Raw genomic sequence first — 24602 nt, 5'->3', positions numbered from 1 at the left:
GCAGCTCGTTTCTAGGCTTATGACTACCCTGTCCATCCCAGAAATGCCAGGTGCACTTGAATTGTTTCCCCCTTTATTATCTCCTGAGATATATGACTTATGATTTTGTCCGATAAGGCTCCAGGAGCAGTCTGAGAGCTTCCAATCAGATTCATAGTCAAGTCCCTTCCATCCAGTGAGATCGTGACTCCATATCCCAGAAAAAACTGATCTTGTCCGAAGGGGCCTGGCTGGATCCAATGAGATTCAAAGAGAGGCCTGTCGTCCTCCAGGAGACTGGGCGGGAGCTTTCCTCATCCAATCAGGGAGGAGATTGTCCTGTCCAATCCGAAAATAGTTGGCAAATTCGTCCAGTCCAGGTCCCCGGTTGTTCCAGTCAAAATGCCCCGTCCACTTTGGTCACATGAGGCTGCAGCGTGCGGGATGCAACGCCCCCTGTAGGCGCAGGGCTGGGTGTGCAGGCCGCGCGCGCACCAGAGCGCAGCGTAGCAGCTCGCGGAAGAGACGCAGCACGTGCCAATTGTACTTAGCTGAGCACTCGAGGTAGCCGCAGCGCCAGCCCCTGCGAACCAGGGCGGCCAGTGCACGCCGAGGCCCAAAACGTTGCCGTTGCCGGTCCCGCTTGTTGCCTACCACGAGGATGGGTGCCTCAGGTGCGCCTGCCGGCCTGGGGACCAGATGGGAATGAGGGCCACTGGTGCTAAGGACCCCGTGGTAATTCCCCCTGTGGGCTTATACACTCAAGAGCATCCTCTCCTGCGGCCAGACACCCCCCAGCAAACACCAGAGCCGTGTGAGCCAAAGACCTTCCGACAGACAAAGGCCTGGCTCAGCAAGCCTGAGACCAGGCCCACAATGGCGAAAGAAGCCACTCACTCCCTTCGGGCAAAGGCCTGGCCAAATTGGCAAAAGCTCCCCTTCTCCTCGCCACCCCCCACCCCTCAATCCAGCCGCATCCTGTCATCCTCACCTGGTCTCTGCAATTCGCTGCCGCAGCGCCTTCACGTAGTCGAAGCTGTCCGGGCTGCAGATGTCGTAGACAAGCACGAAGGCGTCTGTGTCCTGCAGGCTCCAGTCCTTAGTGTCTGGCCACTCCTGGGGGCGGGAAGCTGGGGTTTGCCGGCGCCCTTTCCCCAATCTTCTGCTCCCCGACCTCTGCGGGGGTCTTGACGCTAAACCCACAGTTCATCCTCAGACCTCGGTGTCCCCATCCTCCTCTGTGAGACCTGTTCCCCCGAGTTCCCTGGGCCCGACCGTCCTCATGGCCACCAGGGTAAAAATTTCCAAACCGTGCCTGAAGTTGGTCAGCCACTAGTATAATTACTTCACTCTAGGCCTCCTCTCTGCCTACCCTCTAGTTTCCTCCTTCTCTTTCCAGCTTTCAACTCCATCTGGCCCCTCCCCCACCCCCTGCACGATCTGGCTGGTCACTACCACCCCTTATACTAATTCCAAAGCACGGGGCCTATTGTGGGCAGCTGTAAACTTTTAGGTCTCCAAGTCTAAACACACGCTTTTATTTCCACCTGGGATGTTTTTGCCACTTCTTTTAATCAAAGCTTCACTCATCTGTACAGGTTCAGCCCAAATGCCACCTCTCCTAGAAACCCTGCTTAATCCTGCCTGCTCTTGCCTCTTCGCCTCTCCAAGGCACCCAGCTCCAAGGATTCAATGTCTGTCCTGCACAAGTTTACACGAATTTCTGCACGAGTCTTTGCTCCAGGTCACAGAAATGAGGGAGCAGAGAATGACACCCCCGTCCAAAGAAAGTACACCCCTGTGCCTGGCCCCAACTTTCCCAATATGGTTCTGTTCAAGGCCCCAAATTCACAACGCTCACCCCTGGGGGAGGTACGACTATGCTCCACCACGCACTAATCCAGACCCACCAGCGGAGGCAGGCAAATACAGAGGCACTTAACGGAGAAAAAAACACTTTGCAAAATCGCCCAGCCTTGGGCCTGGCCTTGCGCACCTCCAGGCCAGCGAGAAGATGAGACACACAAACGCCAGGACACGCATTCATTCTTCAATCCGTGGACACAGTTGGGCACCCTGCGGCTGCCCACGCGGACACACTGGTGTACACCGACCCCCCACACACACACACACATTGACACACCCCTCTTCGACCCTCGAGCCGCTACCTCTAGACCCCTGGGGCTCTGACCGGGTCCAGCGCCATCACCGTCGCGGATGCTCAGGTCGTAGACGGCGCCGTCGAGCAGCACCGCGGGCCGGTAGAGGCGCGGCCCATCCGTAGGCTGGTGGCGCTCGGGGTAGTCGCCGAACAGGAACTGGCGGATGATGGCCGTCTTGCCCACTCCCGGGGCTCCCAGTACGGCCACCCGCAGGCTGCCCCCCATGGCCAGCGCGCGCTGCCGCGCCCTGTGCTGGGAAGCCTCATGGGCCGGCGCCGCTCCGTGCGCCCCGCGCGCCCTGCCCGGTGTGCCCCGGCCCCATGGCGCTCCTCATCGCCCGCTGGAGCAGCCGCGGCCGGGAGAGACCAGGCCAGAGGACTGAGCTGGCGGCGGGAGGTCAGACAGACAGCCGAGCAGGCCGACGACGGGCGCACGAGCAGCTCCGGCGGGTGCCGAAGCTCGGAGAGGACAGACCCGACGCGCCGCGCGCAGACACGGCCCCCGCCCCGCAGCGCGGCTGGAGGCGCCGCCGGCAGCGCGCGGCACTGAGATCCGACCTCCTCGCCGCGAGGGTCCCGCAGTGGAGCGGGACGCGGGGGCCGGTGCTGCCTCTCGGCGCCACGATCCCTCCGTCCTTCTCTCGCTCCGGCGCCGGGAGTCGCCGCCCCAGCCAGCGGCGCGAGCGAGCCGATGAGGTAACCGCCTGCTGCCCCTCCCACCTCCCCCTACTCGCCCGGGACGCCCCTCCCGGGAAGGGTCGCGGGAAGGTGACTGGGGCGCTGGGAGCCCGGTTACCCAGCCCCCTCCGCGCACCACGCTCCTCTCATCCGCTCCAAAATAGAAGCCCTTCTCGCCCACGTCCGCTCCTCCGTACACCGCTCCCCGAAGCTGGTTTCAGACAAACCCCGGCCCGCTGGACTCGGGCCACCCTGGGTCGGATACGGCCCCTGCTGTGTGACCTTGGACGAGTCTCCGCACTGCGCTGGCTCACTGCTCCGCATCCATCAAAAGCAGACATCATTCCTTGAGAACCTACTATAGGGCTGGGCCCTTTACTAAGCTGTTAGGTAAGTGATCCGTGAATCTGCAGCCTCAGCCCGGCATCTCCGTTTAATTAAGAGTACTCTCCAAAGTTGAGGGGCATCGGGTGACCCTAGACTAGCAGCCATGTGGTCTCCTCTGAGGAGCCCTCCCACCTTCCTCTGCCCACGAAGTAAATGGCCAGCACTGCAGAATATGTCAAACGGCCATCATCAAGGAAGGGCGGGACAGAGGGTGGGTGCTGAGCCCAGCACGTACCAGGTCATGCATCAGCTCAGTCGCAAATCCCTGCCCAAACAAGGCTGAAAGATTTAGAAATTGGTTGGCACCACCTCCGCCACTGCTAAAGCCAAATTTTCTGCCTGAGCTGCCACCTGTAGCTCCCTCGAAGCCCAAATCCTCCCTCCCCGGAGCTGGTGGAAGTTCCTTCCCCATCAGGCTTGGAAAGTCTGGGTTTGCCCAGCTGCCCTCTCCTCTGCCTGCTTCCTCCCTGCAGAGGGGGCTCTCACTTCTCTGACCAGATGCGCAGGTACTGGGTAAAAGGCACACTTTCCTGTTTCCGCCCTGACCGAGGGTTTTGCTTACTGCTTGCCAGGATGCTGAGACGGATTTTAAAAAGAAAGGGGAAAAAGTCCTATTGTGGGAGAGAAGGTTCTAGAATACATGGGATCTAGGAACTGTAAGCACACAAACATGCACACCTCAGCTTGGGGGAAGTGGAGGCAGGACCAGGAACTAAACCCTGAAGTGGGGAGGGGTGCAGCCTCCAGGGAGCGGACGATGGCAACCAGAGGGTGTTTCTTCAGAGCATTGGGTGTGTTTATATCCTCCCACGTCGGATCAGGGACCTGGGCCTGTTTTCCCTTTTCTCCTCAGCCAGTAGGGAGCTCAGAGTCAGATTTGTGACTACCTATGGCAGCTGTTTCGGGTCTTCAGGCCCAGTGAGTGGGGACTCCTGGCTTCATCTTCCTTTCCTGCCATGATTTTTTCCCATCACCCCATTTCCCCTCTCACTCTGGAACTTTTCAGGCTGCTGGGTTTTGTGAGCCACCTCGTTGCCTTGGGGAACAAGGCAGGGAGTAAATAGACTAAGGCTCCCTTCCCTTTTGGTGCTCAGCAGGGTGTGGGGTTGACAACAGGCTAGTCGTCCTTAAGGCCCTCAGTGGGGCCCTCTCCCCTGCCTGGACCACCCTCTCTTCTCACTCCTGCCCACCCTTGGGAGCCAGGTGCACTTTCCGACAGAGTGCCTTCTTGGGCACGGCTTCTTCAGGAGCAGTCAACGGGGTTGGTGGGGTGGGGGGCATCTCCAGGTCCCAGTGTGGTTTCTCAGTGTGTGGTTTTGGAATGATGGAGCATACTCTGAACAGGGAATGTCCTAAAGTTCCCACGAAGTCCCATAGATTCTGCAGGGGTGACACATTCCCTAGGAAACCCTTCCATCGGCATCACTAGCAGCAGCTGCTGTTTCTGAAGGACCAGTGGTACGCCCTGACCCATAGCTGCGTGCTCAGTGAGGCTCGGAGGGATGCAATGATTTGCCCAACGTTGTCCAGAAGGAAAGCGGTGGCACGGGCACCAGAACCCAGGACCTGGGGTCACCAAGCCTGGCTTCCTGAGGAGCCCAACTTCATCTGGGCCCAGGGGCTAGTGGGGCGGTCATCTCTGGCCCTGTGGGGAGGGACTTCGAGGAAGATCCTTTCAGCAGGGGGGTTGAGCTAAGCGACAGGAGTGAGCAACTGCTGCCCCCTTCGCAAGGACTAGCAAGCCAGAGACCTTGGGCTGCCTGTCTGCCTGGGATGTAAACTTCAGATTTTCTCTCATCGATCCCTCCCTCATTCCCTAAGGAGAGGCAGCCCGGCGGCTGTCTGCCACAACACCACTCCTGTGCCCCTCACTCGTGTCCTCCCCTGCAGCGCTCCAGGGAGCGCCCACCAGGCATCCATGATGTGTTCCTTCAGCACTAGGAACCTGGCGCTGGGCACCAGGCCCACCCTCTGTGGCTGCTGAGGGTGACAGACATACAGCCAGGCACAGACAGATGGAAACAGGAGCACTGGGCTGGTTCAGGCCTGGGGGGCTAATAAGACCCAGGAGGGCACCAGCCTGCCCAAGGATGGGGGTTCAGGAAGGACCTGATGACTCGCCTAAGCAGAGCCCTTGAGGATTAGCCACAGGAAGTGGGGTGGACTGAGGGGCAGTTGAGAGGGCCTAGCCAGGGACAGGCACTGTGTGGGGATTTTGCGTCCCCCAGTTCATTGCTGACAGCCACCTTTAGGCCAGCTCGGTGCCCACCACCCCATGTCCTGGCCTCTGCTACACAGCTTCTTCCTAACTGGCCTAACTCCAGCCCTTCCCTGGATTGTGTCCAGCTTCCAGCGGCATTTGCTCTGGACTCCTCTGTTCCAGCCATCTGGGCCACTCGCTGACCATTAATCAGGGTCTATCCTGACCGTGAATTACAGCTCCGTGCCCCTCGTCCCGGGCCCTGAATGGGGATTACCCTGACACACAGATGCCTGGCGTATAGTGGTTCCTTGGTCACCATCACAACGCCGCTGCTCGGTGAGTGTAACTGGTCAGCCCCCTGAAGGCCTGCAGGGGCTATGGCCATCAGGACACTAGGAGGCGGCGGAGGCAGGGCTTCCCGCCTCTGAAGTGGAAGCTCCTCCCTGGGGGTATCATCTGGGCGAGTTACTTAAACTCTCCGAGTCCTTCTCCTTAAAGGGATGATAATGGTCTTAGCTTCATAGCATCATTGTGGGACGGAATGAGAGGACACAAAGAGAAAAACTACAGTTTAGTAAGGCTGGAGGGGACAGAATTTGTACTTATAAAACAATTTTTTTTTAATTTAAGATTTTATTTATTTTTAGAGAGAGGGGAAGAGAGGGAGAGAAACATCGATGTGTGAGAGACACATGGATCGATGGGTTGCCTCTCACACACCCGCTACTGGGGACAAGGCCTGCAACCCAGGCATGTGCCCTGACTGGGAATCAGACCAGCAACCTTTTGGTTTGCAGGTCGGCACTTAATCCACTGAGCCACACCAGCCAGGGCAACAGTTTCATTTTTATATGCAAATCATAAAACATAATGGAGGGGTATGTCTGTACACTTGGGTGAGTATGCACACAAACATTTCAAGTACACCAGCTCAGAGAGCCTAGCAGTGCCACCCCGGGGGCAACAAGGACACCCAGCACCCACATCTAATGCTGCTCGCTGATAAATAAACCAGACTCCTTGGAGAAAAATGGCTGATTCCAGGGTTGGGGCAGGACAGTACAAGATGAGCCTGGAGCATCTTGCAGTGCCAGAAAGTAGGGAAGTTGCAAAAGGAACACAAGGAAGGTGGCATGTCAAAGGGACACGGAATCTACCTGCAAGAGCTCCCAGTGGCCGAAGCTGAAACAGTTTAAGAAAAAAGGAATGTGGTTTTGCCTGAAACCAAAATTATAAAATAAATAGACTCCAAACTAATATAAATCGTTTCATAAATAAGTGTGGGAGAAGAAACAAATCTTCCTTACAAAAAAATACCGAATAATTTATGCAGCTACTCCCCGCCCCCGCGCTCTTTCCCGGGTGTAGGCTGCACTTAGTGACTTGCTTGCAAAGAACAGAGTACAGACGGGAGAAAGTACCTTCACAGCAGAGAAGCCGTAAACACCACTTTAGCCAAGTGACTCAGGCTAATGTGACGGTGATAAGTCATGTTGATGAGAGGTACCCCGAGGTGATGTGATGAGAAGGGCACCACTTTGGTCTTCTTTATAAAGCTTTTATTTATTTATTTCTAGAGAGAAGGGAAGGGGGGGAAAAGAGAGGGAGAGAAACATCGAAGTGCAAGGGATACATCAGTTGGTTGCCTCTTGCACACCCTTAACTGGGGACCCAGCCCACAACCCAGGCATGTGCCCTGACTGGGAATCGAACCGGCGACCCTTTGGTTCACAGGCTGGTGGTCAATCCACTGAGCCACAACACCCAGGGCTGGTCTTCTTCTTAAAAACTCCCATCTCACCCTGAGAAAAACATCTGAACTGAGGGGTAGTCTACAAAATATCCAACCAGTACCCCTCGAAACTGTTATGGTCAGGAAAAACGAAGACAGTCTGGGAACCTGTCACAGAGCAGAGGAGACTCCGGAGACATGACAACCACGAGGAATGTGGGATCCAGGGACAGAACGAGGACACGGATGGGAAAATGAGTGAAATCTGAATAAAGTCTGCAGTTTTGTTGAAAAATGACGTATTGTAGGCCCTGGCTGGGTAACTCAGTTGGTCCTGATACGCCAAGGTTGTGGGTTGACCCCTGATCTGGGCACACACAGGAAGCAACCAATGAACGCATAAATGAGTGAAACAACAAATCGATCTTCTCTCTCTCTCAAATCAATTTAAAAAAGAAAAATTATGTATTATATAATTTGTGTTATTTTATATTATTCCTATGTTTATATTTTAGATATTTGTAAACATATAAAATAGATCACAAATATATTATATATGGAAAAGAATGAAACAAAGCCATTTATAAAAAGAAGCAAAAAACAGCCAATTCTACCCAGCAAAGCTATCATTTAGAATCGAAGGACAGATAAAGAGCTTCCCAGACAAGAAAAAGCTAACGGAGATCATCACTACTAAACCAGTATTATATAAAATGCTAAAGGGTCTTCTTGAAGAAGAAGAAGAAGAAGAAGAAAGATAAAAAATATGAACAATAAAATGGCAATAAATACATATCTACCAACTATTGAGTCTAAAAAATAAACAAAAAAGTAGAACAGAAACTGATGAGATATTGGAACATTTTGATGTTTCCCAGGTGGGAGGGGTTAGGGGATCAGGAAGTACAAATGGGCAGTTACAGAGTAGTCGCGGGGACGGAAAGCACGGCATAGGGAGCAGAGTCAGTAATGTTACAACAGCTGTGGATGGTGTCAGATGGCTGTGAGATTTACTGGGATGATCACTTAATAAACTATGTGATGTCCAATCACTGCGGAGTACACCTGAAACTAATAAAATTATGTCAGCTGTAATTGAAACATTTAAAAAATGTGAGACAACACTCGAATCAATGCAAGAATAAATCAGTGGAGTCAACAATATTGTGACAACTTTGCTCAGTGACAGATGGTTACTAGAATTAGTGTGATGATCACATCGTAAAGTAGACAAATGCTGAGTCACTACGCTATACACCTGAAACTAACACCATGTCGTGTGCCAACTATAACAAAAAAAATTAAAAAATAAATATGCATGCAAGAACTTAATGAAGAAAACTTAAAATATGACAAAGAGACATCAAAGGAAGCATGAACCAATGGAAAAGGCATCTACACCTGTATTTGGATATGAAGTTAGTATTATTATTGACATCATTATAAGGATGTCAATTCTCCATCAGGTAACATAAATATTTGATGTAATCTAAATAAAAAATATTACCATCCGTTTTTTTAAACAAACTAGTTTTAAGGTACAAATGGAACAAAGAAGGCAAATAAGAGGGTACCATAAATTATGAAAATATAAAGATGCAATACATTTCCAAAAAATGCAGTGGCTCATGAATAGACAAACTCTCTGGGCACAGCAGATCCACCAAAGCACTCATATATATTTAGTGTATGATGAAATGACATTTCGATCTGTGGGAGAAGATGAATTATTCAGTACAGGGTGTGGAGACAACTGGGTAACCATCTGGGAAAAGAGGAAGTCGGATCCCGACCTTGTCTCCAACATAAAGCCCAGATGGAACAGGATCGAAACGCAAACACTCGGATCAGGTAAGTACTAGGAAGAAGAGATTGAAAGAAGACTACATAAAAAACAACTTCAGCAAGGAAAAGTAAACAGCAGTAACAAAATGGGGAGAAATAGAAAGGGACCAATAACGATGAAGAAAAGTGGGCAAAAAGGATGAAGACAGCTTGTGGAAAAGGATATATAAATGGCTCAGAAACACATGAACAGAGGCATGCTCAAAACACGGTAAGATACAGCGCCTCGCCCGCCCGCTTGGCGCACATCCGTACGCTGAGTCTGTGCAGGCACAGGCGAAGAATCTCAGTCCTGGCTGGTGGGCATGTCGGATGGAGAAGTTTTAGCAACAGCTATTAAAATAACGGATGAGCCTACCTTTGACCCAGCAATTTCTTTCTTTCCTTTTTTAAAGATTTAATTTATTTTTAGAGAGGGGAAGGGAGGGAGAGAGAGAGGGAAAGAAACATCAATGTGTGGTTGCCTCTCACGCGGCCCCCACTGGGGATTGGCCTGCAACCCAGGCATGTGCCCTGACTGGGAATTGAACCAGCGACCCTTTGGTTTGCAGCCCGTGCTCAATCCATTGAGCTACACCAGTCAGGGCTGACCCAGCAATTTCCATCTCAGGAACTTATTGATCTATGAAAATGAATGTTCTTTGCAGTATCACTTGTACCAGCAACACTAGACACCACTCAAGGGACATCTCGGGGGTCCTGGTTCAGGGTGGTGTCTCCATTCACTGGAAAACCATACAGCTGCCATGAAAAGCCACTGATAATGGAAAAGTCTCCAAGATGTAAGGTGCAGAATGGTGTGTATTCCACACTACCATTTGCATATAAAAAGAAAAAAAAAACATGTTAGACCTCATTGAGTCTCTTTAGGAGGTAACATTGGTTCCCTTTGGGGTGAGAAAAAAGCTCTCACTTCTATCCTTTTGGGTTTTGAATGGTGTGAATGCACTTCCTTTTCAAAACAGGAATTAAAATATAAAATGTAAAATGTGTACACACTCTGGTAACTCTGGGGCTAGATCCTACAGCTACATTTGTGCCCTCGAACAAGGACGTGTGTGGGAAGGTATTTATTGCACCGGTTCGTAGAATGGCAGCAGATGGAAACAGCCCCAAGTGTCTCCATCCAGCCGGCACTGGCTGAAGGACGAGGAGGGCGGAAGTGGGCCTATTTGTACAGAGAGGTGAGAAAAGCAAAGCTGGTCGTGTCTCGAGTGTGCTACCACTTGTTTAGTAAGTATCTCTGTGGATTTGCTTACATACATGTACAAAATATTCCCGGAAGAGAACCAAAATCTAGCAACAAAGTTTGTCTCTAGGGAGGGGAACTATGAAGTAGAGAAGGGTGGGCTCTGGCCAGGGAGCTCATTTCGTTCAAGGGTCGTCCCTATACGCCAAGGCTGCCAGTTCCATCCCCAGTCAGGGCACATACCAGAATCAACCAATGGATGTCTAAATAAGCAAAACAACAAATCGATATTTCTCTCTCTCTCTCTAAAATCAATAAATAAGAAATAAAATAAATAAAAGAACTAGGGAAGGGTGGGAGAGAGAACTCAATCCTTTGTGTGGCTCACCTTAACCATGGCCCAGAATCACTCCTTTAAGATAACAAAAACAGCAAACCACTAACTAAAGATTTAAAAAATGTGAAGTGAAGCCATGTAAAAAAAAAGTAAGCAAAGGAAGCCACTTAGTACTGTGGCTGGCACACAGGGGTACCCCATCAGGCCCCTGGGTTTATGTTGGACGTTCCAGAAGTAACTGGCTGCTGTTGCATTCCGCACGTGGCTGGGAAGGTCCATAATGCTGGAGAATCTGCAGATGCCAAGGCCCCTGAGAAGTGTCAGGCCCTGAGTGTGCGGAGGCCTGAGCACATCAGGACCAGGTTGAGCCAGGAGAGGGGAGGAGGAAGAGTGATGGATTCTCACTGAGGTGAGGGGCAGGAAGCTGAAGGACACAGACTGGAGACTCCCTGAAGCACTTCTACAGCCCTGGGCCTCCAATGGCGGCCCTGGGTGCATGTTTTCCTGATGCGGTGAAGTGGTAAAGCCCAGGCTTCAGGTCCTGGCAGTGAGCATGCTCTTTCTGCCTCGGCTTCTCCCCAAGTATATTGACTGCTGGGTCCCATCGTGCTGGGCACTGCGTGGATGGGAGAGGGCAAAATCGTGGTACGGTCCTGCCCAATACTGCCCAGGCCCAGCCTCAGCTTGAATTAGGAGGGTAAACCCAAGATGTTCGGTGATTGTCCCAGGTGCTCTGTCCGACCAAGCCAGCCTTTCTCACCAGCTTTTCACCTCACCTCAGGGGCTTCTTCCGGGGCCTGAAGTCGCCCATCATCAACCCACTAGGAACAGCTATCTTGTAACTCCACCCCTCTGCCCTCAGTGCAGGAGGGTGCAGTCCCTGGGTGGCTGAGCCAGCAGTGCGCTCACAGGGTGTCTGGGTGGAAGCGGACCTCCCGCGTGTCTGAGGCAGCAGGCCACGCGGCAGGCCAGGGTAAGAGTCTCTCTCCTCAAGGGCTCAAAACGCTGCTCCTCTAGCCCACAGCCGGAGGGAACCCCAGCTGCATTTGTGCAGGGCCTTCGGAGCCTGGGGCTTTCAGGTGATATGGGAACTAGGGCTCTGCAATCAAGGGCTTAGGCTCTGTGGTCCCCAGGATGGCATGGCAATACTCAGGGGTCAGGGGCAGGACAGTGGAGGGCCAGGTGCCCCTGCCAACGCCTGGTCCCCAGGCAGCAGGGAAGGCAGCCCCGCGTCAGGGTGGGCAGGGTGGGCAGGGTGCAGGGAGTGGCTGGGGCTGAAACAGGTTAGAGGCACCTGGGCTGCTCCTTTCTCAGAAGCAGGCTGAAGGCCTACCAGCCATGAGGCACTGAGAACCCATGGGCAGCTCTGCCACTGAAGCCCTGCCCAGGGCTGGCTGCCCTCCCCTGACAGCCAGGCCAATGCCAGGACTAGGGCCACATGGGGAGTTCTTGGTGGCAGCTGGGTGGCTGTCAGCTTAGTGCCACACTCAGCCAGCTGCAATTGCAGGGTGGGGAGCTGCCTGCCCAGACAGGCCTGGTGCGCAGCCTGCCTGCCAGGGCCCTCTCCCCCAAAGCCACTCCCAGCAGTCTCCCTGATGGCAGGGAGCTGAGGAAAACCAAAAGGAACATCAAAAGGCCAGACAGCGTCTGCTTGGTAGAGCTGGGATCAAGGGTGGGAGAGGTGCCAGGGAGACCAGTATTTAAGGGCAGGGTAGAGGGAAACACGCTGTCCTCAGAGTGCCAGGGGAGGGGCTGGGCACATAGCTCAAGGGCTTGACCCTGGACTCCAGGGGACCCCAGACCCCACCAGAAGAGCCTCAGGCAGGACCTGACACACTGGCCAGGGACAGGCTTAATGTCATCATTTTTATTCACTTTCTCTTTTTGAAAATAAGAGTAAACATACAATATATAATCTCTATTTATATATATATATATATATATATATATTAGATAGCAGGACTCAGAAAACCAACCTCGACCACTTGGAGGCAGCTTTCAATTCTGACATCTGGTGGAAAGGGAAAAAAGTGGCCATGATTGCCAAAAGCAGAATCTTTATTATTAAACAGCGGTAACAGGAGAACCTAATGCTCTGTCAGCCAGCACTGACATCTGGAAGGCCAGGAGGAGGGTAGCAGACACTAAGGAGAAATCCCAAAGAAACCCTGGACAGGGTGCACCCCGCTTGCCTGCATTCCCCATCCCTCAGCCCTGTCTCTGCTGGGAGCCCAGGGGACACCGAGGAATGTATCATAGGCAGTGACGGTCCTCAGGGGCAAGAGGGGCAAGTGGGTGAGGGTGGGGGTGTGTGTGCAACTGCCAGGGGAGCAGGAGCCTGGGCAGAGCCTCTAGGAGCTTCTGCCGGGTCTTCCCCATGCAGGTCGGCTCTCGGGAGGCTGTGGCTCAACTGGCCTGACTGCTGGGGCCCAGGCTGGGTGGATGCAGGGAGAGGGTAGGGTTGCGGGTCCTGGGAACCCCAGACTCTCCTGGTACCAAGGGGACCCTCCCCATGCACTGGGACAGCCTGGAAGGGTCCATCCCATTAGGACGGGCTGAGGGGGAGGGCTGTTAACACCAACCCAAGAGAGACTGAGGGGCAGGGTGCTTCCCGGGCTGGGAGCCTAAGAAGGGAACCCTTGTACCTGCCCTCAGGTATCAGAAAAAGAAAGAGAACTCTGGGTAACCCTGTCCAGCTTCTGCGACTGCTGTCTCTGTTTCCTTCAGTCCCCTCCTCACTGACCCTAAATGTCAGCAGCAACGGAAGAGGGGAGCCTCCCAGCTCGAGAGCAGAGCACGCTGAGGTTTCGTTCCAGGAGGGGGCTGCCCTGCCCTTGGGAGCAGGGAGCCCCATGGGTGGCTAGGAGCCTTGCCAAGCCCCTCCTAGGAGGAGGTGCTGTTGCCCCGCAGGGAGCTCCTCAGTGGGCTGGCAGAAGGCTGGGGCGGGCTCTGGCCGGGGCCTCAGTTCTTGAGGATGGTCTCGTAGGCCTGGTACACGTGCTGGGACACCTCTGGCGCTCGACACTTCAGGGAGAGCTGTAGGGGGAGAAAAGGGCTGCCTCATTCCCGGGGCTCCTCGCTGGGGCGGTCGTTTACCAGGCTAGGAAGGAACACGTGGGGAGGACACAGAGGGTGGAGACCAGATGGAAGTGTGGTGCACACACGTGGCCTGGTGGCAGCAGCGCAGCTGGGGCAGATGTGTGGTGAAGGAGAGGGGGCGGCCGACACAGCCAGCTGGGTGTGGACCAAATATACTTGCAGCCCACACACCTGCTGTCAGCCAGCCACCACAGCCCTCTGGCAAGCAACGTGAATCAGCAGGCGGAGCTGTGAGGGAGTGCCTGGCCCCCACCCGGCAGAGCTGCCTGGTCCCCTGCAATCTGTGGGGGACTAAGGTCCCTGAGGAGGCACGGGGCCTGGGCGGGAGCAGGTTTCTGCTCTGGGAGGTAGGGGGGGCCCGCGGGTTCCTCCCGCTTTCCTGCACAGGAAGCGGGTACGTCAGATACTTCGTCTCAGCGTTAACTGCAACATGAGCCTGGAGAGCACAGGCAGAGGAGAGACAAGTGCCACCACCCTTCTGCCAGAATCGCTGCTTCTGAAGGTGCACTTGGGAAGGAGAGGGGCAGATGGAGCTCCAGAAACCAGCAGCAGTGGCCCTGGGGGCCCCAGTCTCCTCTGAAGGGCTCTGTGCACACCACGTGTGTTGGAAGTTGGGGTACCAGGTCCTCACCGGGGCCACCAGGTTGGGAAGCACCAGGGTGTCGGCTGAGGGTAATGTGCCCTCCTGCCTGCAGGCTGCATGTGTGTCTGCCTGGGTTTGGGGGGCATCAGGGTGAGGAGAGGCCAGGAGAGCCAGGAGTGCATCAGAGCCAAGCCAGGAGACGGGTGCGCAAGGTGTGGCTGGGGAGGACGGAGGGGAAAGAGGAAGAGAAGAGCAATCCGCTAACCTCCAAGTCCTGTACCACGGGCACCAGCAGGGAAGGTGGACATGCAGCAACCAAACACAGGGAGACCGAAATTACCATCACCGCAGCCACCGCCAAGCCCCCACCCACCCCCAGAGCCAACACCACCAGCAGGGCCCGGGGAGCAGTGACTGGAGGGCCATGCCTGCCAGATATGCGGGCACCGGGGAAGGAGCAAAGCCTGGTGCTCTCTGGGGCCTGGCCCAGCACCTTGGCCTCCAGGACAATGACAAACCACACAGAAGCCATGTCCTGACTGGGCTCAGACTCAAAGGCCCGGAAGGACAAGCTGCTCGGAATCACCGTCATGGGCGGGGGGCGGGGGGGGGGGGGGGCGTGGCACGCAGGCAGGAGCGGGAGGGCCAGGGCTTCCTCCCAGTTAGGCCAACTGTGCCGCCTCACAGGGTCCATGTTTACAGAACCTTCTAGTTCAATTTACTGTTTTGAGACCTAGTTTGGTGTTTTATCTGGGCAACATGATGGGACAGAGTTGAGAGCTTTCTAAGGTCCTTTATAGGGACAGAATTCTGATGCTTGTTGGCACCAGGCTCAAAGGAACTCCAGCCTAGTTGGGCTAGAGTGTTCCCCATCAGAGCTGCCCCCAGGCCGGGAGGTGGCGGGGGCCTCACCATGAAGTTGGGGTTGCCTGGCTGGATGCGCAGCTCCGCCAGCACCCAGATGCCATTGGTCAGCTTCAGGGACTGGTAGAGCATGTCCTGACCCTCCACGTTCCTCTTGGCAACTGTGAAGATGTTGCTGCTCTGCAGCCTGCTGCTTGTGGCCTCTGGGGTAGAAAGGCCCCTCCGTTAGTGACAGGGGAGGGATTGGGTACAGGCGAAGGGCAGAGTGGATGGGGTGGGGGGGTGCTCAGGAGTCCTACCGGCATTGAGGGGGCAGTCTCTGATCTGGAACTGGGCTTCGTTCTCATTGGGAATGTCCTTCCATGTGGCCAGGAACATCTGCCGCTCTAGGGATGGGGGTGGAGAGAAAAGATGGGACCCTGATAAACTCATAGTGTGCTCAGTAACACTGAGCAGGAAATGGGCCTGCTGTGATGCGGAGGACAGGCATGAGCTCCACCACAGCAGCTCTGGGAAGGTGGCCACCCATGCCACACCTGAAAGACACCGGCTTCCTGCCTCGGGGCCTTAACTCTCTCCTCCCCAGCACCCACATCTGCTTTCCTCCTGCGCTTACCCCAGCAGCCTGCTCCTTAGTCAGTCCATGTTACAGGGTGGACTGAGAAGCAAGGGAGCAAAGTGCTCCATGTAGCCCCAGGCTGGAAGTGAGCCCTCTGGGCCCTAAGAGAGTCTTCTCAGGGGTTCTAGCCAGAGCACAGGAGCTGGGCATCCGGTGTGAGGCATGGCCTGGGCTCCCTGCCTCAGAGGGCTCAGGGAACAGCTGTTTAGAGGCTGAACGAAGGCGAGGCCAAGGGGCAGAGATAGAGGACCAAGAGTGCGTGGCATGCCCCCTGGGTGGCCACAGCTGACCTGACGAGACCCCACAGCTGCCCTCACTCAGGGCTCTGCAGAGAAGCCGGCTGACTCATGGACTTTGCTATGGGACAAAGCCAATCCAAGCAACCCATCCATCCCAGGGACCCCAGGGGTGACCTCCCAACTCACCCATCTTCCCGTCCTCCACAAAGAGGATGTGCAGTGGGTACAAGGTGCTGAAGTAGAAGACGTCAATGTTGTTCTTCACAGCCACCTAGAAACAGGGGTGCGAGTCAGTCCCTGCGGCTTGGCTGCACCTCTGAGGCCCCGGGCAGGGTTGGCTCCCTGTGCCCATACCTCAGCAGACTCCCTCACACACCTTCCCTGGGGGCCAAGCCCTTTCGTCCCCTCAGATCAGGCCCCCAGGCACATTTGTGGCCAAGAGCACGACTCCACAGACAGCACTTTGCCAGCACAGGGCAGGCCCCAGACCCTCCCACTGGGCTCCTCCTCTGGGGTGGGCATGCGCGCAAAGACCGAGGTGCTGGGTCCTGCGCAGAACACACCTGGAGGTTGTTCAGAGGCTCCATCTTCATGACTGAGCCCACCGTGTTGAGAGGCAGGGAGATCTCCACGGTCTGGTTGGGGCTGAGCGGTGCGTGGACCTGGAGTGGGGCTGCGGGGGCCAGGCCAAAGCTGGGGAGAGAGAAGTCTCCGTGGGGACGGTGAGGGGAGCAGGGCCCTTGGGTCCCAGAGCTGGGGCAGTGGTTGGCAAGAAGCCTCTCCAGTAAGCCTGCCTCAGCCCAGGCCCATGCCCAAGCCAGAAAGGCAGACCCCTACCCCCACCCTCCACCCCTCAATGGCCATGTGGACAGGAGGACAGAGTCCCAGGCTGGCTGCAGCCTCTGTCTCCAGTGGGCGAGGCTTTGGGCAGACCCAGGTGAGCGCGGACTTGGCCCATCCTTCAGAGAGCGCCATCTAATACCAGGGGCCTGTAAGCTTCTTTGAACCCGAAAACTCTGAGACTGCCCAAGTTGCTGTTGCCAATTCCCACCTCCCAGGAGGGAGCTGACCATCCCACAATGGCCAGAGACACTCGGGAAAGCCCTGCTTCTCGGGAAAGCAGTACGGGGACAAATCAGGAGCCCCATGGTGCGAGAGGTGCCCAGCCACAGGCTCTGGGATAGTGTGTCACCAGTGTTGACTGGGACCGTGAACTGAGCGTTTGGTATTATGCCAACTCCTATCCTCATACAAAGAGCGACAGGTGTACAGCCCCCCAGCTTCCAGACAGAGACTCGGGGGGGTGGGCAGGCCCATGCCCAGACCGCTCGGGTGAATGGCACTGCGGAGACCCAGAGCTTAAGCTGTCTGACCCCAACCTGCGTTCTGCCCACAACGGCAATCGGGCCTGCCTGAGACACAGCAGGAGACGACACGGGGACGCTCAGACCCTTGGGGTGGCCCAGCACTCCAGGCTTTCCCGGGAGCTCCACCAGGGCTGCTGTGTGACATGACCTCTGAGCCCAGGCGTCATTACATCCTGAGAGGGGAGTAATGGCATCAACCTCACTGGGCTGGCAGGTGGCTCACGTGAGATAATACTCTGAAAGCCCTGGGCACAGGGCCTAGAACCTAGGAAGTTTTCAACACACAGTAAGTTTGTTATGAGCGATCACTGGGACCACCCCTTGGAGCCTGGAGTGTTTCCGTGGCCTCTAGGGTCGTGTGAGGCTAAGTGGCAGAGCAGCCACCCGCTCCCTTCTGGTCTGACAGAGGGTCAGGACCCACTGGCCCGCAGGCTCTCCCTGAGGAAGCAGCCCCTTCAGTCAACTTCTTAGAGGCTCAGTTTGCTCATCACTGGAGCCGCTCAGGAAGAAGGATCATCAGGAGAGGCTGCCTGGGCTCCCCAGAGAGCTCGGGCCTAGCTGGCCTGGTCCACGAAGACCTTGACTGAGCCAGACAGAAGAGCTTCCCCAACGATTCCCAGTCCGGGGTACCAGGTCAGGGTGAGGAACCTGGAGCAGCCACTGCTCCCAGAGGCCCTGACAGTTTAATTTTGCCACATGGGGGAGGCTGGTAGGCAGGCCTCCTCCCCATCAGCCTTCTCAGGCCTGGAAAGGAGGCTCCAAGCTCCTGTCATGTGGAGTGATCGCCAAAGGCAGGTTCCGCAGCTGGAGCTGAGGATTTTGGGCAGGGGAGGAAGGCAGTAATAGGAGAGAAATCCTACCCCTCTGGCCAGTACCTTGGAGTCCACATTAAGGGGAGAAACTAGAGAATTTTGGCCTGAGGTAGGGCTGTAAGGAATGCCCACCTTCACCAGAGAAAAGGGGCCAGGCCCCTGGCAGCCTTTGGCCCTGCCCTGTAGTCTCCAGCGTGGGCTCTTGGAAGGCCAGCTGTGGGGAGCTCACCTGTTGCGGTTGAACTGGATGGCAAAGTCGGTCATGACCTGCAGCGCCTTGTTGGTCAGCTGCAGGTCCATGGAGATGGAGCCCACCTGGCGGGTGAAGGTGCCCGAGATCTCCAACCCCTTAGCTTTCATGGCTGGGAGCCAGACCTGCAGGGAAGATGGTGGGGACGGAGCTGGGGTCTGCCACCCCCAACACTCAACAGCTCACCTGAGGGTCCTTCCTCAATCTCCTCTGTGCCCTGAAGGTGCCTCCCAGATTGAACACCCTGGCCTTTAGCACCAGGGAAAGACCACGTGTATCTCAGGAGAACCATCCTGTATGGTCCACCCAGGGCCACCACCACGAGAGGCGCTCTGGGCAGGGAGGTGCTTAGTATGCCCAAGGCTGACCAAGTCTTCAGAGGTCAAAGATGAGACATTCAGGAAGCAGGGCTGAGGAAGGTGAGGACTCAAGCCAGCCTCCTGATGAGCCAAGGAGAGCAGAGAGCTCAAGGCCATCCTGGGCCTCGGCCAGGGACTTAGGCTTCCCTGGCCGTCACAGCCTGTCCTCTCCCGCAGAAGGCAGGGCTGGCCTTTAGCTGTTGAAACTGGTCGGACCAAGGACAGTACCTGAGAGGGCCCCTTGCCTGGCAGTCTGCAGTTTGGCTGCCTTTGTCATCTGAGTCTCAGCTTCAGAGCTGCCTCCTCAGGGAAGCCGCCCCCAGGCTGCTTCCCTAGTGGTATTCAGGGCATGTTTGCTGAGCAAAGAGCCTGAATTCAAGCCCTGCCCTCGAAGGATATCTGCTGGAGTCATCCTGTGGACGTGCAAATGCCTCTCAGGTCCTTATTCTCACTCAGGTGGCTCACAGCAAGGGTGAAAGGCTCCGGCCCCCTCGACAGCTTCCCCAGCATGTCCTACGACAGCAAACGTGCCACCATCTCTCAAGTTGCCAGCACCAGGGACCTCCGAACCACCTGCACAGCAGCCCTCAGCATGCCCTGACCCCTAGGCCACCATCGAGCAGCCCAAGTCCTCTCAGTGCCACCACCTCCAAACTGCTGCCAGGTCCCCAGCTTCTTCCCTCTCTCCAGGCATCACCTGTGTCTGAGCTCCCATCAGAGTTCACCAGGTAAGATGGCAGCCACCTTGTGGCCGGCCCAATTCCCAGAGCAGCTAAAGTCCTCCTTCAAAAGGTGAGGCTGATCGTGGCACCCTTAAAAATCCCTCCAATCCTGCAATCACTTCCACTGTCCACAGCTGCCACAGTCTGGTGCCTGCCATCCTGGGCTCGGCTGGCACCTGCCCCGTTAGAGTACATGTTCGCCATTCCGTTTGCTAAGTGCTTCCCAGGGCCTACCCCCACCGTACTGCTAATCCTGCTCACCCTTCACATTCCCTGGACAAATCTGACGGTGGCATCACGTGGCTTTAGTTCTCCACTGTGACCTGGCAAACAGCACTCGGAGGGCTCAAGTATGGTGACTTCCCAGTGCCCTGGCCCTTCACCAGGCCTCCTTTCCCAGGTTCTCACAGAACTGGCTCCCCTTCTGTCACTGTGCCTAACTGCTGAGGGTGGGGACTTCATCTCTTGGTCACTGTGGGTTCATGGAGTCTAGCACTAACCCTCGACATTTACTTGAGGAACCAATGAACTGTCACCACCCACTAGTCCAGATGCTTGAGGAATTTCAAATTCTTGTACACAGGGAACCTCATCCCCTTAACCAGGAAGGCTGGAGAATGTGTTTATCCCTACAGGTGGGGAGGGGAAATGCACATGGGACAAACAATTCTAGGTAGTCACAGCGCTGTTAGGAAAATGTAGACGACATACCTACTCCTTCTGAAGAAAGAGCACCCACATCCAAGAACCTCCTGTGCCTAAGATAGTGGAGAAAGTCCCACTCACGTTGTAAGGAATCCTCTTCCAGGCAGCCTGCCTTGATTCCTTCTGACCTCATGATCCCCTCATCTTCATTTCCAGAATCATTGTTGGTACACCCACCTGGCCCTCCACTAAGACAAAGCAGTGATAACATCTGATAAAGTGAACACAGAGCTCCCTGAGGGTCAGCTCCCTGAGGGCCAGCTCTAGGCTTTACATTCCTGGCAGCTCTGCAATGCCGGGTAAGGGCTGGCACCTGCAGGGCTGCAGGAGTCTTTGCTGCTCTTCTGTCACTTGGTGTGCCTTCTGCCTGTACTACTGGGCTTCTGACACATATGTGTCGGTCTCGTGCATCAATGAGGCCAATCTGTGTAGTAATTAGTCAACTGAACATTTTTTACATCGTTCCATGTACATGTGTGTTCTTGTCACTCCTACTAATTCTGACAACCCACGACATTAAGGCGAGCACTCAGGAGGTTCTTAAACACCTTGGGATGTGATCACATAGGAGTTAGGAGCACAGACTTTGGTGCTACCTCCCACTCCCTGCATTCAGTTTGACTCAGTCCCTTACCAGCTATGTGACCTCAGGCAAAAGCACTCAGATTTCTCAACTGCAAATGGGAATAACAGCACCATAAGGCTAAGGGAGGACCCAGTGGGATGGGTCTGTGCCATACTCGTGCAGTCCCTGGCACAGACGTGTGCAGCTACCAGCACTGCACCTGCTGTTTGCTGTGGCCCCTCAGGTCCAGATCTTGCCTGGGGGCTCCAGCCACCATTGCTGCAGGTACGGCTGGCATACCTGGTGAGGCCAGGGCAGGTGCTGCCTCGCAGCTCCCTAGTCACGATGAAGAGGTTACTGCGCCCTTGAAGACCAACTCTGGGGAGGGGAACTTGGAAGAGAACGAGGGGCCCTAGCTGGGAACAAAGTGGCAGACACAGTGTCTAACTTGAGTGTTATGAGGGCATCAGGTCAGGTCTGTCTCCACTGGAAGCTTCCTAGTTGGCCAGGGTGCGACCCACACCGTGCCTTCCTTAGTGTCTGGCCGGCATATTTGTATGTCCTAAGCTCAACTCTCCTTCCCTTGCCCTCCCCATCTCAGAAAGTAACACCTCCATTCACCCTCCTGCCTGAGCCAGAATCAGCCCTCCTCAGCGGCCCCCACATCCTGCCAGCCCTACTTCTCAGGGAGCTCTCCAGTCCAGCCTCTTGCCTCCACCCCCAGAGATGCCTTCCTTGTCCAGGCTGCCATCAGCGCGCATCACCTCCTGCCAGTGTCCTCACCGGGCTTCTTGTTGCTGCTTTCCCCTGCCAACCTGGCCTCCATGCTGCAGCCAGAGCCCTCTCTCAAGTGCCAATCTTCCGATGGCTCCCGTTGCACCAGGATCAAGAGCAACCCCTCAGAGTCTGGCGATGCCAACCTCACCAGCTTCCTCCCTCCCTAATCTCCCCATCTCTGTCTAGCCAGGAGTCTCCGGAGGGTACTGCCCCTTGGCAGCACAGGCAGCATTTGTGGGGGATCTTTAGGTAGCACAATGGCAGGGAGGCACTATTTTCAGTGGGCCGGGGTCGGGGATGCTGGACATGCTGCCAGGGGTCAGCAGTTCCCACAATGAGCAATTGTTCTGTGTGGGTTCAACATGCCCTAAAATTGCCAGAACTGAACTATGGTAAAAATCAAGGGGAGCCTGTTCTTTGTTTTGCTGGAACTTGACTGGGAGTCAGCCACCACTGCAGCTGCACCACTCACGGCACCGTGCGGCCTCACGGTGAATCTGCACTGCTGCCAGCACCCCACACTTCGCCGGGTCTTCTGGGGTGGGCACCGCAAGCTCTTCTGACATTGAATTACACTACTTTATTTTCTCCACTTTTCTCCACGCAGTGGTAGCATCTTATTACTTTAAAAGTTCTATGTGTAGGTAGGTGCCCAGCCCACAGATCTCATTTAAGGGTAGGAGAGGAAGGGGCGTTATAAAATGTCTATTATCAATGAGAGGCCTTGGGTCAGACAGCACTGAGAAGCACCCTCCAACCAGACAGGACTTTTGCCAGTTCCCTGGAAGGTGCTAGGCTCTCCCTCACCTCCAGGCTTTCCCACAGGCTCTGCCCACTTCGGCCTGGCTAATTCTGTCTGGATCTGCAGGCCTAAGCTCCAGCTCCCTGCTGGGATGCCTTTCCCTGACCTAGAATCTCTTCCCTGTGCTCCCACAGCCCCCAGCGGCCCTTGGCATTGTGCTGGGAAACCGCTGCTCCTGGAGCCATCCCTGCTGGCCTGAGCAGAGTCTGGGGAATGGGCCATGTAAGGAGCCCGCGCACCAGTCTCCACCTTCTCTCTGCTCTTGCCACAAGAAGGGGCATGGTACTCACTGCTTTGGGGGCCACATATGATCCTGACAGGGTGCCCACGCCACTGGTCAGGTCAAAGAGGTCGCTCAGGCCACTGCCCATGGGCGCACCTAGGTTGGCTGGTACTGCTGCTGCTGGGGGTGTCACGAAGTTGGGGCCCCCGATCTGGAAAGGCAATGGAAGGCGTCAGAGGCAGACGGGGTCATCAGGGGCCTGGGATGAGTGTAGCCACCTGGCTCTTTAGAAAACAAGGGGGCGGGACAGGAGGGGATCCCACAAGGCTGCTGTCAACCAACTCTTAAGTTGCAGGAATAAGACAGAGTGAGGTGGGTGAAGAGAGTCTGAGCCATCCTATGCCCTGCAAATCTCGAGCCTTGGAGGTGACCTCTGGGAAAGCTGGGGACATCTGCAAACTAACACTCAGTCCATGGATAAAAGGGGTACCAGAGGCACACTTTTGTGAGGGGGTTGTGCTAAGGAGATAGGAGTGTGCCCTCCAGGATATTGGCGAGTGGCCATGGGGACAGAGAGGGCCAGCGATCCTCAGGATGACAAGGCAACTTTGTCATACAGTAGTGAGAACGGGATGAGGAATTCATGGACTGGGGGGCCTGGTGGCAGCTGGATGCCAGGCGGTCAAAGCAGAGGCTGCCAGGACACTGGAATGAAGGCCAGGGCTCAGCAGGGAGGGACTGCTTTGACATCATCTGACCCTTGGGATGTTAGACCAGTGCTCTCAGGAGGAGCAGGGACGAAGGCTTGGTGACGCGAGGGTTGAACCGTACCCCTTCAGGCTCATCCCCCATCTCCAAGCAGAAGCAGGCAGGGTGAAGAGAAGAGGCAGCCACATGCAGAGAGAAAAGCCAAGAGGGAAGACACAGAGAGAGATGGGGGGAAGGGGGAGAGGGAAAGAGAAAAGATTAGTTACTGCTGCCCCATCCGAGATGAGTCTGGTGCAAGGCTGTGCTGGGCCTAGAAGGGGCCCAGACTGTTTCTATAATGAGCACCACCCCCGTGGTTATCCCGCCGCCCACATCCTAGGCCACAGCCCGTCCGTCCCCTTAGTCCCCTGTGCCACAGGCTTGGGGACCTGAGCTGGGCATGGCTACGTGACAGGGGCTCTGCTGCCCCCTCTACCTGGTTGTCCCAGCTGCCTGACAAAGTTCCTGGGAGATACCGAGGACAGTCTCACCACCCCATTTCTATAGGGGGGCACTGTCCCTGCCCTATAACGGCCTCTCTCAGGCCTGCCAGGCTGCTGTCCCCAACTGCTGCAGGGTTGGGAGATTAATGGACACAGGTCTGGCTCCTCCAGCCCCACGGGGCCAAGGCACCTGCAGGGTCGGACTCAGGGGAAGGGGCTAGGACTGGCCCTATGCTGCCTGAGGTCTCTTGGGGCTCAGCAGCCTGACAAAGGGCTAAGTTCTGTGCCTGCCATTTAAAAACTATGCTCTCTTGGAGGGAAAGTCTCCTGACCTCTGTAAGCGTCAGTTTGCTCACCTACAAGCAGAGAGCTACAGGATCACCTTCACAGGCAAAGGTACCTGATTGGTGCCTGGCACAGAGAGGGCGTTCAATGATTGCTTCTCTGAAGATCATTGCCAATGTCATCCAGAGGGGCTCCCAGGACATACCAGGCTGTCAAGGCCACCGCCAAGAAGGTCCACAGCTCCCATCTGCACCGAGGAGGTAGCCAGGGTTGGGCCACTCACTGGGGGGCCAAGGTCCAGGTTGAGGAGGTCACCCAGCAGGTCACCCTGGGCAGGAATGACATCTGGCTGCTCACCAGAGGGTGGCCCAGCAGGGGCAGTCTCAGGGCTCTCTGTGCTCTCGTTCCTTTGAGGACAAAGGAGGGAGAGAGAGGATCAGAAGGGCTGGGGGCAGACTGTCTCAGGGAGGTCTGATTCCCCAGTGTCCAGGACCTTCTCAGGACAGGCACTGGGCTTCCTCACTGTCTCACAGGGACTGTCTACATGCCTCCCCTTCCTCCCCATCCCCCTGCCTCATGCATTTTTCTGCCCTTCAGAAGATACAGCTTCACAGGGATGAATTAAGGAAG

General features: G+C 55.6%; 2 protein-coding genes and 1 non-coding gene across 4 annotated transcripts in view; all 3 read right to left on the bottom strand.

Moving 5' to 3' along the window:
• Window positions 1-33: 33 nt before the first annotated feature.
• RASL10A (RAS like family 10 member A) lies at window positions 34-3080 on the bottom strand. Its single transcript, XM_024566728.4, has 3 exons — window positions 2148-3080; window positions 971-1095; window positions 34-667 (listed from the first exon to the last, which is right to left on the bottom strand). Exons 1-3 carry the CDS (start codon window positions 2364-2366, stop codon window positions 400-402), a joined length of 612 nt encoding a protein of 203 aa, XP_024422496.2. The 5' UTR covers window positions 2367-3080; the 3' UTR covers window positions 34-399.
• Window positions 3081-12551: 9471 nt separating this feature from the next.
• AP1B1 (adaptor related protein complex 1 subunit beta 1) overlaps window positions 12552-24602 on the bottom strand; it is a 47151-nt gene continuing 35100 nt past the window's right edge. Inside the window, exons 14-22 of one of the 2 annotated variants that reach the window (XM_045200775.2) lie at window positions 24178-24379; window positions 23329-23349; window positions 22565-22708; window positions 18324-18469; window positions 16479-16608; window positions 16102-16186; window positions 15357-15443; window positions 15106-15260; window positions 12552-13547 (exon numbers count right to left, since the gene is read on the bottom strand). In XM_045200775.2, coding sequence (XP_045056710.1) covers window positions 13473-13547; window positions 15106-15260; window positions 15357-15443; window positions 16102-16186; window positions 16479-16608; window positions 18324-18469; window positions 22565-22708; window positions 23329-23349; window positions 24178-24379 — 1045 coding nt within the window. In that variant the 3' untranslated portion in view covers window positions 12552-13472. The remainder of the gene's footprint in view (window positions 13548-15105; window positions 15261-15356; window positions 15444-16101; window positions 16187-16478; window positions 16609-18323; window positions 18470-22564; window positions 22709-23328; window positions 23350-24177; window positions 24380-24602) is intronic. The other variant, XM_024566775.3, reaches the window with a different exon arrangement.
• On the bottom strand, window positions 17723-17819 carry LOC112310902 (small nucleolar RNA SNORD125). Its single transcript, XR_002975412.1, has one exon. It is a non-coding gene; the product is annotated as a small nucleolar RNA SNORD125 (small nucleolar RNA).

This window comes from Desmodus rotundus, chromosome 7, assembly GCF_022682495.2.
Source record: "Desmodus rotundus isolate HL8 chromosome 7, HLdesRot8A.1, whole genome shotgun sequence".
Lineage (NCBI taxonomy): Eukaryota > Metazoa > Chordata > Mammalia > Chiroptera > Phyllostomidae > Desmodus > Desmodus rotundus.
This window is presented reverse-complemented; position numbering and strand designations above follow the sequence as displayed.

Bases quoted from the DNA above. Each gene is read 5' to 3' on its own strand.
- RASL10A (XM_024566728.4), bottom strand. From the start codon at position 2,366: ATGGGGGGCAGCCTGCGGGTGGCCGTACTGGGAGCCCCGGGAGTGGGC. The intron at 1,096-2,147 runs GTAGCGGCTCGA...TCCCGCCCCCAG, and splicing joins AGAGCCCCAGGGGTCTAGAG to GAGTGGCCAGACACTAAGGA. The intron at 668-970 runs GTGAGGATGACA...TCTGGTCCCCAG, and splicing joins CAGCGAATTGCAGAGACCAG to GCCGGCAGGCGCACCTGAGG.